Source organism: Corythoichthys intestinalis, chromosome 22, assembly GCF_030265065.1.
Source record: "Corythoichthys intestinalis isolate RoL2023-P3 chromosome 22, ASM3026506v1, whole genome shotgun sequence".
Taxonomy (NCBI): domain Eukaryota; kingdom Metazoa; phylum Chordata; class Actinopteri; order Syngnathiformes; family Syngnathidae; genus Corythoichthys; species Corythoichthys intestinalis.
In genome coordinates, this window is record NC_080416.1 from 5843029 (window position 1) to 5856964 (window position 13936).

Below are 13936 nucleotides of genomic sequence, written 5' to 3' on the forward strand. Positions count from 1 at the left end.
TATTACTTTTTTTCCCATTCCCTTTTGTGTTTTTATTATTGCAAGAAAAATAAATGAAGATATTGCTACCAAAGCATTTGTAATTGCAATCATTTTCTGGGAGAAATTGAGCATTATCTGACAGAATTGCAGGGATTCCGATACTTTTGGCCAGCGGTGTATATAAAGCATGCGGCTAAAGAAACAGTACGTCTGTATTGAAAAAGCTTGGCCTCTGACCTCCTGATGGGAACGTCATTAACGTAATTAGCATGATTAGCCAGAAAAACCTCCCTGCGGGAGTGCTTCAGTGGAGGTGGTGGGGAAGGGATTGGTGGGCCGGGGGTCACAAGTGGTGGAAAATCAGAGCTGGTAATAATTGTACCGTGAAATTCGATTCATTTATTCTCAACCGTCTGTTGTTTTCATTTGCTTGCGTTTCCCTTCTTTCAGCTTCATTAATTCCAAGAAGAAAATGTTTAATTGTATTTTAACCAATCACATTTCAGCTTTTGTGTTGCCATATTCTCAAAAATATGCCCGTGACGCTTAAAAATAACTTAAATGCGGTTTCTTTTAACGATAATCTATTCATGTTTGATGACTAGGGTGAACACCTGTTCAGTTTTAGGACGGCTACTTTTCAGTGAAGTGTCCAGCACAACCCATTTGCTGGACGCTATTTGTCCGGCTTTCAAAGAAAATGGTCCGCAGTTTAGTTTATGTGGCGCAACTCAGCCCCACGTTTGTCACAACTGGAAAGTGATTGGCCAAGAGTGGCTTCAGTTAAAAATGTCCTATATCACCGGTTCAATAAATGTAAACAAAGCTTCACATGTGGCTATTTGACGACATCACTTTCTCGCCGATGCTTTACAACATTGCTAGCAAACACGGCAGACATCTTTTAACATTGAATATATGAAAAGCACGATTTCCACGGCAAAAGCAGTCGAGACTCATTCCACGGTTTCTGCATGCTTTGCTGGTGTGACGTGGACGTGAGCAGCAGGGGCAAAGCTACCGTAGAAAGTCACGCAGAGAGGGCGAAACATCAAAAAATGAGGCAAGCAGTAGGTGCGTCAACATTGAAAATATTTTTTCAAGGACCCTCATCACCTCTAGATAATAGCTGCAGCTGAACTGCTCTATCTAATGGGAGGAGATATCCGTTTGCTCAGTGGTAGGTTGACTGGCACTTGGGAGAAGGAAGTATAACAGACCTACAGACATTTGCATTATTTTACGACATGAAAATAGTACGTGATGCAAGATTGCGACAATAAAATGAGAATGTAGACATGAAAACAAAAAAAAGCAACAGTGTGAAATTAAATGAGTTTCATTTCATTTTCCAACATGAAAATCAACAGTAAAAGGCAAAACTATTTGTGGTAAATTTGAAATCTAAGAAATTTGAACAGGAATTCCCTTAGATTCAATTCACGTGTGGAGTCCCTCAAGGGTCAATTCTTGGACCATTCTTATTTAACATAAACCCATTGGCAGTGTATCAAATATTTGTTCTCCCCACTGTATATGCTTCCCTTAGCAGAGATAATTGAACAGTATGACATCTCCTATCACGACTATGCAGATGACACACAACTGTACATTTCTGTGTCCCCACATGATTATAGTCCCTTAGTCTCCCTGAGTAAATGCATTCATCAAATCAATGAATGGATGTGCCAGAATTTTCTCCAGTTAAATGTGGAGAAGACAGAGGTGATCATTTTTGGGCCAAAAAGGAAAGGTCAAAGATAAGCAGGCAACTTAGCACAATGTCACTTACAGCTACAAATCAAGTCAGAAACCTTGCCGTAATTATTGACTCAGACCTAAAATTTGATAGCCATCTAAAGTCCGTCACTAAATCCACCTAAAAAATATAACCTGAATTAAGGGGCTTCTGACTCAACAAGTCATGGAAAAACTTATGCATGCATTCATTTTCAGCAGATTGGACTATTGCAACGGTATATTTACAGGTCTTGATTAAAAAATCAGTCAGGAAGCTGCAGCTAGTACAGAATACTGCAGCCAGAGTCCTCACAAATACAAGGAAGCTGGACCACATTACACCAGTTTTGAAATCGCTACACTGGCTTCCATTGAGTCAAAGGATGGACTATAAAATACTACTGCTCATCTACAAAACACTTAATGGCCTTGGACCAAAATACATGCTTGATTTGTTAGATTCCTATGAGACATCTAGACCCCTAAGGTCGTCTGGAACCGGTCTTCTGCATGTTCCAAGAACAAGAACCAAGCAGGGTGAGGCAGCATTTAGTTATTATGCTCCTCACTTCTGGAACAAGTTACCTGAACGTCTGAAGTATGCTCAAACTGTTAGCTCTTTTAAATCAGGGCTAAAAACGCTTTTGTTTAGCACTGTATATCCATAACTGTCTATATATTTCAATCTACTTGCTTTCTATTCCTCTTGTGCTTATCTCCATTGCTGATTTCAATTATTATTAGTAGTAGTAGTTTTTGTTTTATTTTTATTTATTTATTTTTATTTTATTTGTTATTAAATGCGATTTTTATGTATAATTTTATTTCCGATTTTGATTGTCTTGGTTTTTACGTTGTATTGATTTAAATGTGATTTTTATGATCTTCATGTGATGTAAAGCACTTTGAATTGCCTTGTGTTGAATTGTGCTATATAAATAAATGTGCCTTGCCTAGATGTTAGCTTGCTAGGTTTTAAATTCGTAAAAAAATGGCCTTACTGTGAATTTCGGAAGGGTTCGGTAAATGCACCTGTGAAACTCGAGGGGTTCGGTACCTTTAGCGAAGCTATTATCTGATTTAATTTAGCCATCTTTGCAGCCACCGGAGGGTGCTGTTGCAACACAAACTTCGATGACGCACCGGAAAAGTAGAAATGAGAAAATATGGTTTGTTGTAATGACAATTTTATTTTTGAATAATCATGCATGCAATTTAAAGTTTCTGATGGTTTTTTATTTTATTTTTCTTGTTAACTTTATGGTTGTCATGGCAAGTGAATGTCACGAAGGTGTTTGGAGTGTCTGATTGAAAAATAAAAACATAATAATTGAAGAGAAAATAAAGTCAAACTTGCAAAATAATCCTACTATACATACATTCAAAACATATTTTAATTCTTTACAAAATGCTTTGGATATATTAAATGACAAGTTACCATCAATCCCAATTTGTGAAAAAATAGCCGTTACCATTAAGTATCAAAATGATGTATAATGTATGAATGTTTTTTTTTTTTTTTTTTTGCTTTTTATTTAATCATTTTGTTTAGCTCTTTTTAACGCCTTTGAGCAGAGATGGAATTCATTTGTTAGCTGTATTCAACCATTTTTCATCCTTTTCATGTATGTTTTGAATAACGTGAAATGCAAACACACAAAAAACTGTAAAAACAGAAGTATTTAACTGCGAGGAAGATACATTTGAAAATGAAATAATGTCCTACCGTGTTCTTTTTCTTACTTTCGTTTCTTTAGCATGGACTCCAAAATTCACACGGCGAAGGAATAAAAGGACGCTGCTTTTTTTTGTCCGACGCTTCACTTCCCCACCATTTTCGGTTTCATCTTAATTAGTCTCACCCGCGACATCGCCGAATATCCGGTTCGACGTTTTCTCTTCCGGTTAGGTCGCCATTTTTGTAGTTCTTTGAGTACTTCTTGCGAAAACGTCACTTTTCCTTGACTAAACGGTCCTATAACGTCATTTTTCTTTGACTAAACGGTCCTATAACTTCTAAATATCTTTTTAGCACACAAACTACACTTATATTTACGAAATTATGCTAATTAGTGGTGTTGTAAGACAAATAACGCACAAAAACAACAGTGATGGTGGAAAGGAGAACATTTTATTGGTGTCAAAACGCTATCGTGGTCACCATAAAAGGGTGTCGTTGTTGAGTTGTTCCCGTTCACCAGAAGAGGGCGTAGTCATCCACATAATTTTGAAGGAAAACAAGGAGGCTGTGATTATCGTCGCCATGGTTACCTGTGAGGAGCCCACCACTATTCACACACCCACATAGAAAAGTCCCAAAGTCTCAAAACGAGCAAATCTGAAAAGCCCCCCCAAAAATAGAAAAGACGTACGCACACGCACATACATGTCGGTGTAGTAAATAGATTCCTCGGTAAAAGTGGACAACAACATCGGAACCGCGTCGCCCAGGATGCACCGGGGCTCCACGGAATTCAAGTGAATCGAGAGAATAACAGGAAATTGGAAGAAGGAATAAACAACAGCGAGCACAGTAAAAGCTGAAAATTGATTTCAACTTTTTGGTTATTATTATTTTTTTGTTTGTATTTTTTCAGGCTTGGTTTGGTTTTCATCTTCCAACAAAAAAAAAGAAAGAAGAAAAACACTCAAGCGAGCGCCTGCGGTGGAGATATTCCCAGCTGATTTGTGGCCGAAGAAAACAATTGTCAACAACTGGCCACAAAATGTGCAAGCAAGCGTTCAACTTTTTTTCTTTTTTGCGTAGAATCTTTTAATATGTGTATTTAATAACTCAGACAAAAATACCTGAGAGAAAAAAGACCGTAAAATGTTTTTTATATCCTCGGCGTTATATTCAATGATGTATATTACAACTAGAATCACATAGTTCAAGCATATATCATATACACATATTGGTTATTTATATTTTATAGGTACATATGTATGTATATACACAATATAAAAGTATATACATACATATATACATGTGTGTAGTGAGAATATCAGTAGGGAGCATCCATGATGGCTGGAAAGCTTCGAAGGTAGGAGGTATAGACGTGGAATTTTACATACGCTTCCATTGATACACAAACAGAAGAAGAGCAACTCAAACACAAACAAAAGGTTAATAGGCAGTTTACTGTGTGTGTGTATATCTGGCAGGTGAAGGACTGTTTCAGATCAGCACCAGCAAAAGTCCAAAACAACAACGACGATGTGTGTCTGTGTAAGTAGGAAAAGTAGATGAACTGTGTGTGTTTAGTGTGCATTTGTATATACAGTATATATTCTGTGTCTCTGTCATGTATTGGACAGTTTCAGATCAGCACCATCCGAGTCCAAAACAACATACATGTATATTGTGGCTGTGTGTGTGTGTGCACATGTCCAAATGTTCACGGGTTTAATAAAAACGCAGACGTGGCGAGAGAAAGTGCCGTCCGTGCGTGCCTTCTGTTACCGCGGCGACCCGTGAGCCAATATGACGCGGCGAAAGAAGTTGCTCGACTCGTTGGTTGCCATTGACGGCGATTCGTTTTGGATAGAGTTGTCCAGTTTTATCGGGTAGCCGCTTCAGGCTTTGTACAAGGGTTGGTCACAGTTTAGTACAGCAGTTATGTTTATTTGCCATTAGGTGTCTCCAAACTAAGATGCTTGGGATTTGTTATGTGAGCGTTATCGTTAGTAAAGTATCCAGTGGGGCGTCAAAATACAATTAGCGATAATACCTAGTAACTTTTCAACCTTTATAAAAATATTTTCATAACATTTGTGATAATATGTCGACTGACAACTACTTGAATGATATGGGGCGCCATTTGCAAAGCAGCACATGCTGAAAATTACGCCAAATTTTCTCACATTTAGCGCCACATCAATGTTTAAAATGTGGTGTGAAAATTTTTGTCATTTTTTTTGCACATTCAAAACATGAGTTATTATTTAAAAATAAATATTTAAATTGCTAAGTATTAGACTTAAATGTCTAAATCCAGAACTAAATATTCAATTTAAATCCTAAATGTAAATCTAAATCTTATGTACATATCTTAAATCTAAATGTTAAATATAAATCCTTAATCTAAATGTTAAATCCAAATCCTAAATCTAAATGTTAAATATAAAACCTTAAACTAAATGTTATAGCTAAATGGTAAATCTAAATGTTAAATATACATCTTAAATCTAAATGTTAAATATAAATCTTACATCTAAATCTTGAATATATCTTAAATGTAAATCTTAACTATATATCCTAAATGTAAATCTTAAATATAAATCTCAAATCTAAATCGTAAATGTAAATGTTGAATCTTAATTCTTGAAACGGGTGAAACTGAAAAATTATCTAATATGCAAATTCATATGACTGGTGGCTAGAAGTAACAAAATAAAAATTGGAGCAGCTCAGACTGTGTTTGCATGTTAGCTAAATATTTAGTTTCACCCGTTTCATGATTTAGGATTTATGTTTAAGATTTACATTTAAGATATATATTTGAGATTTACATTTAAGTATAAGATTCAAATTTAAGATTTATATTTAGGATTTATATTTAAGGTTTATTTTGATTTAAGATTAAGATTTGGGATTTAGATTTAACATTAGATTTGAGATATATATTCAAGATATATATGTAAGGTTTAGATTTATTTTTAGTTTATAAATTAAATATTTAGTTCTGGATTGAAAAATTCAATAACGTATTATTTAAAAATAAATATCTAATTTACTAAATAATGTTGCAAATGCGCCAAAAAAAAAAAGTGACTAAATTTTCACACATTTTAAACACTTAAATGTGAGAAAATGTCGTCGTAATTTTCAGCATGTGCTGCTTTACAAACGGCGCCCCATAGAATGACACCGCTTTTATATCTTGAGGGGGTCTGTATCGCTTTCACCGGCACTAATTAACTTTGAGGAGGGTTAGCCACACGAAGCCACACAGTTGCTAACCATCATATGCTATTGTTTAGCCACAACTGGATTCATTACCTTATTACTATCCATCCTTCACACAGCCGCTGGAAACAGAAATGTTGTTTAATCTATCTGCAGGCGAGACTGATTTTTGATTGATTGGTGATTTTACGACACTGCGGGTATGAGGTGGTCCTCGTAGGAAACGAAGTCTTCCTTAAGGCAAAACACTACCGCTTTTGTCCACCGGCGTGCTAGCCTTTTAAGGTGTTTACTGAGTGATCATTACACTCTAAATGTAACTCTTAGTGTTAGCGTAGCATTCGCGTTAGCTTTAGCATGGCAGGTATCCTCTAGGCATACTCTCACTTGTTTAAATCTCGTCATAATGTCCTGGTGGGTTTAATTATTTGATAAATAATGTACTTGTACGAATATACTTTTTTAAACAAAAACGATCAGCCTCAAATATCGCCGTACAAAATTAGCTTTGAATATCGGCAATTGGCTAAAAAAAATTTTGATATCGGTATTGGCATCGGCATTTTAAAAACCCATATCGGTCGATCTCTAATTAATCTTTAGAATAATTTTGATTGAGATCAATCTCAGTTTGCGATTAATCTATAAATTCTAATGCTTCCAGCCTTTCCTGTCAAAATGGGTTGGACATCTACTGCCTTCAATGGCACTGAAACATGATCATGAGCAGTGAAAGAGCTAATAACTATGAAAATTTCGCGATTAATCGATGATTTCATTTGATAAATGTTGTGAATTTTTTTTAGTTTAATCGATGATTTCAGTAATTAAAGATTAATTTTTGATTCATCTATGAATTCTAACACATTTTTTTGCCATCAATGGCACTCAAACGTCACTGGCAGATGATATGTCGACTAATTTTGCCACTAATCTATCATATCTCACACTGTTAGCTCAAATCAACTGGACGTCTATCGCCGTCAATGGCAACCAATGAGTTAACGAGTCGAAAAAAAGAGAAGAAAAAGCAAAATAACGAGCGTCTGTTCCCGTCTTCCATCTCACAATGGTTACTAAGCCCCGCCTCTTGCACCGTAGGAAATCCCTGATTGGACGAGATACATTCTGTTCTGCCGACCGGTCGCCCGCCTGTCCTCCCGCCCGGAATAGAAAATCTAGAAAAGTCCTGCCGGTCTGCTCGTAGAAAAATAGACATCCATCTCTGGCCGCCACGCCACTTTCTGTTTGTCCGCTTAAAAAATAGACTTTGACACGTAGAAAACAACGCGACCGGACGCTAAAGTGATGACGCGGCGCTTGCTGCCGAGACGCGAGCGGACGCCCGATGTCAGATGGTAAATTGGTCAAAATGACGAAAAACGGGTGAGAACCGGCCATAGGGCTGCCACGATTAATTTGATGATCAAATTATTTTAATAGATGATTAATCGCCTATAGATATTAACCTCAAACTCGTTTTTTTTAGCCTCTCCTAGTCAAAATGGATTGGGCATTTATCAAATCATTTTGCGATTAACCTAAAAGGGAACCTCAGATTTGAAGACTTGTAGGCTCTAATGAGCCAAAATTGTTCTTTTACTAAAATATGTTATTAGAAACACATAAAATATTGCCATTTATTAAAAAATATATAATATTTAGTACATGTTTTGACCTATGGAGGGCGCCATGTTTTATCCTAACACTACCGGTGTTCTGCAATTCCTTCTACGCACCGAGACGTCCAACACACACCAATGTATGCATCTAAACTAGGGCTGTCAAAATTATCGCGTTACTGGCCGTTAATTAATTTTTTTAAATTAATCACGTTAAAATATTTGACGCAATTAACGCACATGCCCCGCTCAAACAGATTAAAATGACAGTACAGTGTAATGTCCGCTTGTTACTTGTTTTTTGGTGTTTGGCGCCCTCTGCTGGCGCTTGGGTGCGACTGATTTTATGGGTTAGTACCATGAGTGAGCATGGTGTAATTATTGACATTAACAATGGCGAGCTACTAGTTTATTTTTTGATTGAAAAGTTTACAAATTTTAATAAAACGAAAACATTTAGAGGGGTTTTAATATAAAATTTCTAAAACTTGTACTAACATTTATCTTTTAAGAACTCCAAGTCTTTCTATTCATGGCTCGCTTTAAGAGAATGTTAATAATGTTAATGCCATCTTGTTGATTTATTGTTATAATAAACAAATACAGTACTTATGTACCGTATGTTGAATGTATATATCAGTCTTGTGTCTTATTTTTACATTCCAACAATAATTTACAGAAAAATATTGCATATTTTATAGATGGTTTGAATTGCGATCAATTACGATTAATTCATTTTTAAGCTGTAATTAACTCGATTAAAAATTTTAATCGTTTGACAGCCCTAATTTCAATTTGTAGCTTGATTATGTACTAGTAGAATTTAAATATTTTATACTTTTAAATGTTTTTTAAATATTTCCCTCTCATACTTTTAACCATTGTGTTTTTTGTGGTAGCTTTAAAGCACTTGACCACATTAGTCACGTAGCGTATTTAAACCGTCCTTATTTGATATAACTACATTGAAGCATTTTCTTAAGGCATCTTTCGTATGTTCTCCTATGCAACTAAACAAGCTGCAAGCGCACGGTAGCATTTTGGGTGTCAAATTAGCCTCTTGTAGGACATTTCGCTGGTGTAGCACATTTTGACAGAACACCGGGTTTGCCATACTCTGGTCTCATCTTATCCCGTCTTTCCTGTTCATTTTGCTTTTGCTGAAATATCGACAGTGCTGTCATGCTCATTAATGTTCCTCTCGGGTTCAAATTCAAAGGGTTGAATAGATGACATGTTTATGACGCTAGAGTCATACTCTGGAAGCCCTGCAGCGTAACCCAGTGACGTCACCACCGTGCGACGTCAACAACAATGGCGACCTTCTAGTTAAAGTAATTTTAATAAATTGTATAAAACGAAAATGTCAAAAGGGGTTTTAACATCAAATTGTTTTAACTTATAATAACGTTTATCGTTTCAGAACTACAAGTCTTTCTATCCGTGGATCCCCTTAATCTTAATTCGCACCTCCCAGTCAAAACGGATTGGACATCTAGCACGGTCAATGGCAGTCAAACAATTGCCAGTCCTCACAGTTTCAATGAATTGGACGTCTATCTTTGTCAATGGCAGGCAATGAGCTAAATAACTTTTTAAATTTGTTTTCTAGGTTTACGTTCTGAGTTTAATTTTCCATATACAGTATTTTTTATTAATACTATACAGGTAGTCCCCAGGATACGAATACTTCGGTTCCTACACTGGCAACGTAACCCGAATTTCCATGCAAGTAACCCTTTAAAATTTCAAAATAACTCCAAAAAGTCCAAAAGTATTGTATTTTGTTTAATGATGGAGGATACACTGGTGGCAGCGTTGGGTCTGGCTGGATGTCGTTTAAAAATGCTTCCATTCAGGAGCACTTAGATGTCTCACATGGATAGACAGCTGCGTTTTGGTTTGGTCCACATAAGGCTGTAAGTTGTTTCAGCTAATATTTGTGTATGCGTTTGTAATTAAGTTTAGAGCCATAGTTTGTGGAGTTATGTATGAGCAATTTGCTATGAGAAAAGTAAGTACGTTAGCATTCGTACCATTTAAGCAAGCAGACTTTTGTGAGGCAAATTTGGCTAATTTGATCTACTGATTTTACATTTTGATTAGACTAGATGAACGTTTGAACACCAATCGTTTTGTGTCGAGTGTTTTATTGTTAAAATGCCAGTCGTTTTGAACAGACGTGTACGTGTGTGTTACAGCTTTACAAATTGTCAAAACTGTAAAAGGCTTGAAAAAGCATAATTCCTTTACTGTGTGTTAAGCTGAACAGCTTCACGTATAGTGGCGGCAGAACAAATCAGGTTAATAAAGTAAAGTAAAAAAATAAGATACTGTGAGGTACAATTAGGTACTGTTTATGCAACTAAAAAAAATGACTGGAGACAAAATGGCGGACGAGACTCTGGCAGCGTAAAGTCGAAATCGCGTAAATCAGGAACGTCGTAATCCGGGGACTACCTGAATAGGTATTCCTCCAATGTTTTATATATATTTGTAAATTCAGGCATCAAAAGGTTAAATTCCTAGTTATATTTTTAATTAAAAAAAAAAAGCAGATAAAAAAGAAATTACAGTAAATATTCCCTGATTTATGTTCTATAAAAAGTCAATCACGATATATATACGAACTGATTAATTGGCTAAAAATATAGAAATATTTAATGATTAGTCAAAACAACGGTTTGTGGCAGCCCTACCGGTGACGCATTGCGCTGCCCCCTTCTGGCCTAAACCTGATTTACACCAAACTGCTAATGCAGTGAAGTGGACTGGTCGCTGCCCAGCTTATTTTGTTTGTCAGTTTGAAAAATAGACTCGTTAGAAAACGACGCGATGTGACTGGTCGCAAAACGGGTGACATACTGACAAAATATCGGCGGCGTTTGTCGGACTTCTTCTAAAGTGCTGTTGTTGTTAAGTTGAATGGTCGCCGCTTGAAAAATAGACTTTGTCACATTGCAAAAACACGGTTTGTCGTGTTTCCTCCCGCTGGTAAAGTTGGCGTTTGGCCGGCCACATAGGAAAAAAAAAAACACCACATGATCGGACGCGGTCAATCGGAAAGTCGAGTTGCGGGGAAACCTGGGAGCGTTCCGCTAAAGTGCTGCTGTTGTCACAGCGACCGGTCGCCGCGGTCTCACAGGTCGCCGTGGCGGCTCTCGTACTTGTCGATGATGTTGCGGCAGCGTCCAAGCTCCTTGCGCATGTCGGCCACCTCCAGGCGCAGCGCGGCGTTCTCGCGTTCCAGGAAAGCGGCGCGCACCGAGATCTGGTTCTCCTTCAGGCGACGCGCATCCCGCGAGCGCTTGGCCGCTTCGTTGTTCTTCACGCGACGGCTCCAGTACTTCTCGTCCTGCGGGGGGCGGCGTGCGGTATGTGGGGGGTGTGGTTGGAAGGAAGTGGGAGGAGACACGAGGCGGGGGGAGGGGAAGAGGGAAGGCGGGAGAAGGGTCAGTCGTGGGAAGATGGCAGCCAATGAGTTCAAATGTCACACTCGCCCTGCTCTGTCATACCCTAGTGTTTCCTGTCCCCCCTCTTGGATGTGAATGGCAGTCAACGAGTGAATGGGCTAGCAAATTAATAGACAACTATTGTAAGAGCTATAGTCAATGAATTGATTAGAGACGGTTTTGACCCCAAAACTGTCCGACTACTAAATAGTAAATATTGCTATTAGTTTAATTTATATATTCATATAGATTTTTTTTTTTACTTTATTAAATATATTTTAATTTGATTTTTTAAAAGAATTGTTTAGAGATGGCGTTGAGCTCAAAACTGTTGAACCACTAAATAGTAACTATTGGTATTAGTTGATATTATTTATTTTTTTAACTTTATAAATATATTTTAATTTCAAACTACTAAATGGTAAATATTGGTATTCGTTGATTTATTTTTTAAACTTTATTTAATATATAATTTATTTTAAGATTTAAGATAAACAAGCAAAATGAAAACAGTAAATATACTATTTTTCTAAATAAAAATAGCAAAAAAAAATACTTTTATTTATTTACATTATGAAGAACTGTATTACATTTTATTATTTTGAATGCAAAACATTTAAAACTTTTTTTAATTATTATTTTATTGCTTTTCTATTATTCAATAATTCATATATATATATATATATATATATACATATATATGTATAAAACGTAATAAACTAATTATATTTTTTATTTCATTTAATTTTTGTTTATTTTTCAAATATATTTATTTTTCAAATAGCTTAAATACAAAATTATTTTCATTCTTAAATTTTTTTGATTTAAAAAAATAAATATATTTAAACTTTTTCTTTATCTTAGTTTGTTTCATTTATTATTATTATATATCATAATATATATATATATACATATATATATATTTGTTTTAATTTAAGGGGAAAATAGTACATTTATCCATTTTAGTAGCTTGTCTTGTATTGAGTTATATAGCCTTTAATAAACACAAACAATAAGTAATATACCAAATAATGGCAAAAATATTTTGGGAAAATAATCATTTGTGGCTGTCCTACATAGTGCAGCAAAGGATTGTGGGAGTTGTGGTACCTTCTGCTCATTGGGCACCAGCATCTTGCGGGCCTTCTTGATCATGGGTTGGGGCTTAAGCTCCTCGTCGCTGAAGCGGTGGCGCCGCGGGTCGAAGGCCTCCTGACCCGGAACGCTAGACAGCGCCACGTCGGCCGGGTCGGGGTCAAAGTTCACCTGGATGTCGCCGCCGCCATTGGACGAAGTCGCCGACGACCCGGACTGGCCACTCGAGCTCGGGGAAGCATCCTGGTTCACCACCTGACCGCCTGAAAGAACCGCCAGAGCGTCAGTGGTATGTATTTATACTTCCTACCACTGGGTGTCACCAGAGATACAATATATCATTAATTGCATTTCATGGAATTTGTTTATGAAACATTTTTATATATTGCTTATACAGTATATTTCTTCACATCCCACCACCAGGTGTCACTAGAGTCCTGTTAGGACTGTATTTTTTAATTACTATTTTTTTGTATGATTTAGGTTAAATTATAGTTTGGATCATAGTATATAACAGTAGTAACGATAAAATGATAATATATAATTTTGCACTTCTTCAGTTCGCTTTGTATTTAAAAATATTATTCGTACCACTTGGTGTCGCCAGAGTTTCACTTTTTTTTTAAACTGGAGTTTGAGATGCACAATTATATTCTTCCAGCAGGTGTCATTAAAGGCAAATTGTGGCTTCGTTGGCATTGATTGCATTTTTTTACAATTAATACATTGGCTGCCATTGACGGCTATAGACGTCCAATCCATTTTCACATTTAACTAGTGTGTCAATCCCATCATATTAGCTTCCTGTTAGAGTAATTTTCCCCAAATACTTTGAAAGACGTGTGATCACGTGCCGAGCGCGACGCGTGACAGCGGCGACATCAGGACGCGACGTTGAGATTCTACGAGCGCGGCACGAACGACGCCCCCACAAAAATCCACGTTGCTATGACGACCGGGAGCCTGCTGTTGATGCTTCCACCTGTGTGTGTATGTGTGTGTGTGCACGTTTCACAACATCCCGCACGTGCACGCCGCCCTCTTCATCCGCCTCCACACACTTGCTGCTCCATCTGTTTGTCTGTGCCTCATCCTCAACCAGATGATCCCAAATTAAAAGCGCCTCACTGAGAGAA

The 13936-nt window shown here is 36.8% G+C and overlaps 1 protein-coding gene across 1 annotated transcript in view; it reads right to left on the reverse strand.

Moving 5' to 3' along the window:
* Positions 1 to 3834: 3834 nt before the first annotated feature.
* The window catches only part of dbpa (D site albumin promoter binding protein a), a 32675-nt gene continuing 22573 nt past the window's right edge, over positions 3835 to 13936 (reverse strand). The window contains exons 4-5 of the mRNA XM_057828214.1: positions 12816 to 13063; positions 3835 to 11608 (exon numbers count right to left, since the gene is read on the reverse strand). Of these exons, the coding sequence (XP_057684197.1) occupies positions 11393 to 11608; positions 12816 to 13063 (464 nt within the window). The 3' untranslated portion in view covers positions 3835 to 11392. The remainder of the gene's footprint in view (positions 11609 to 12815; positions 13064 to 13936) is intronic.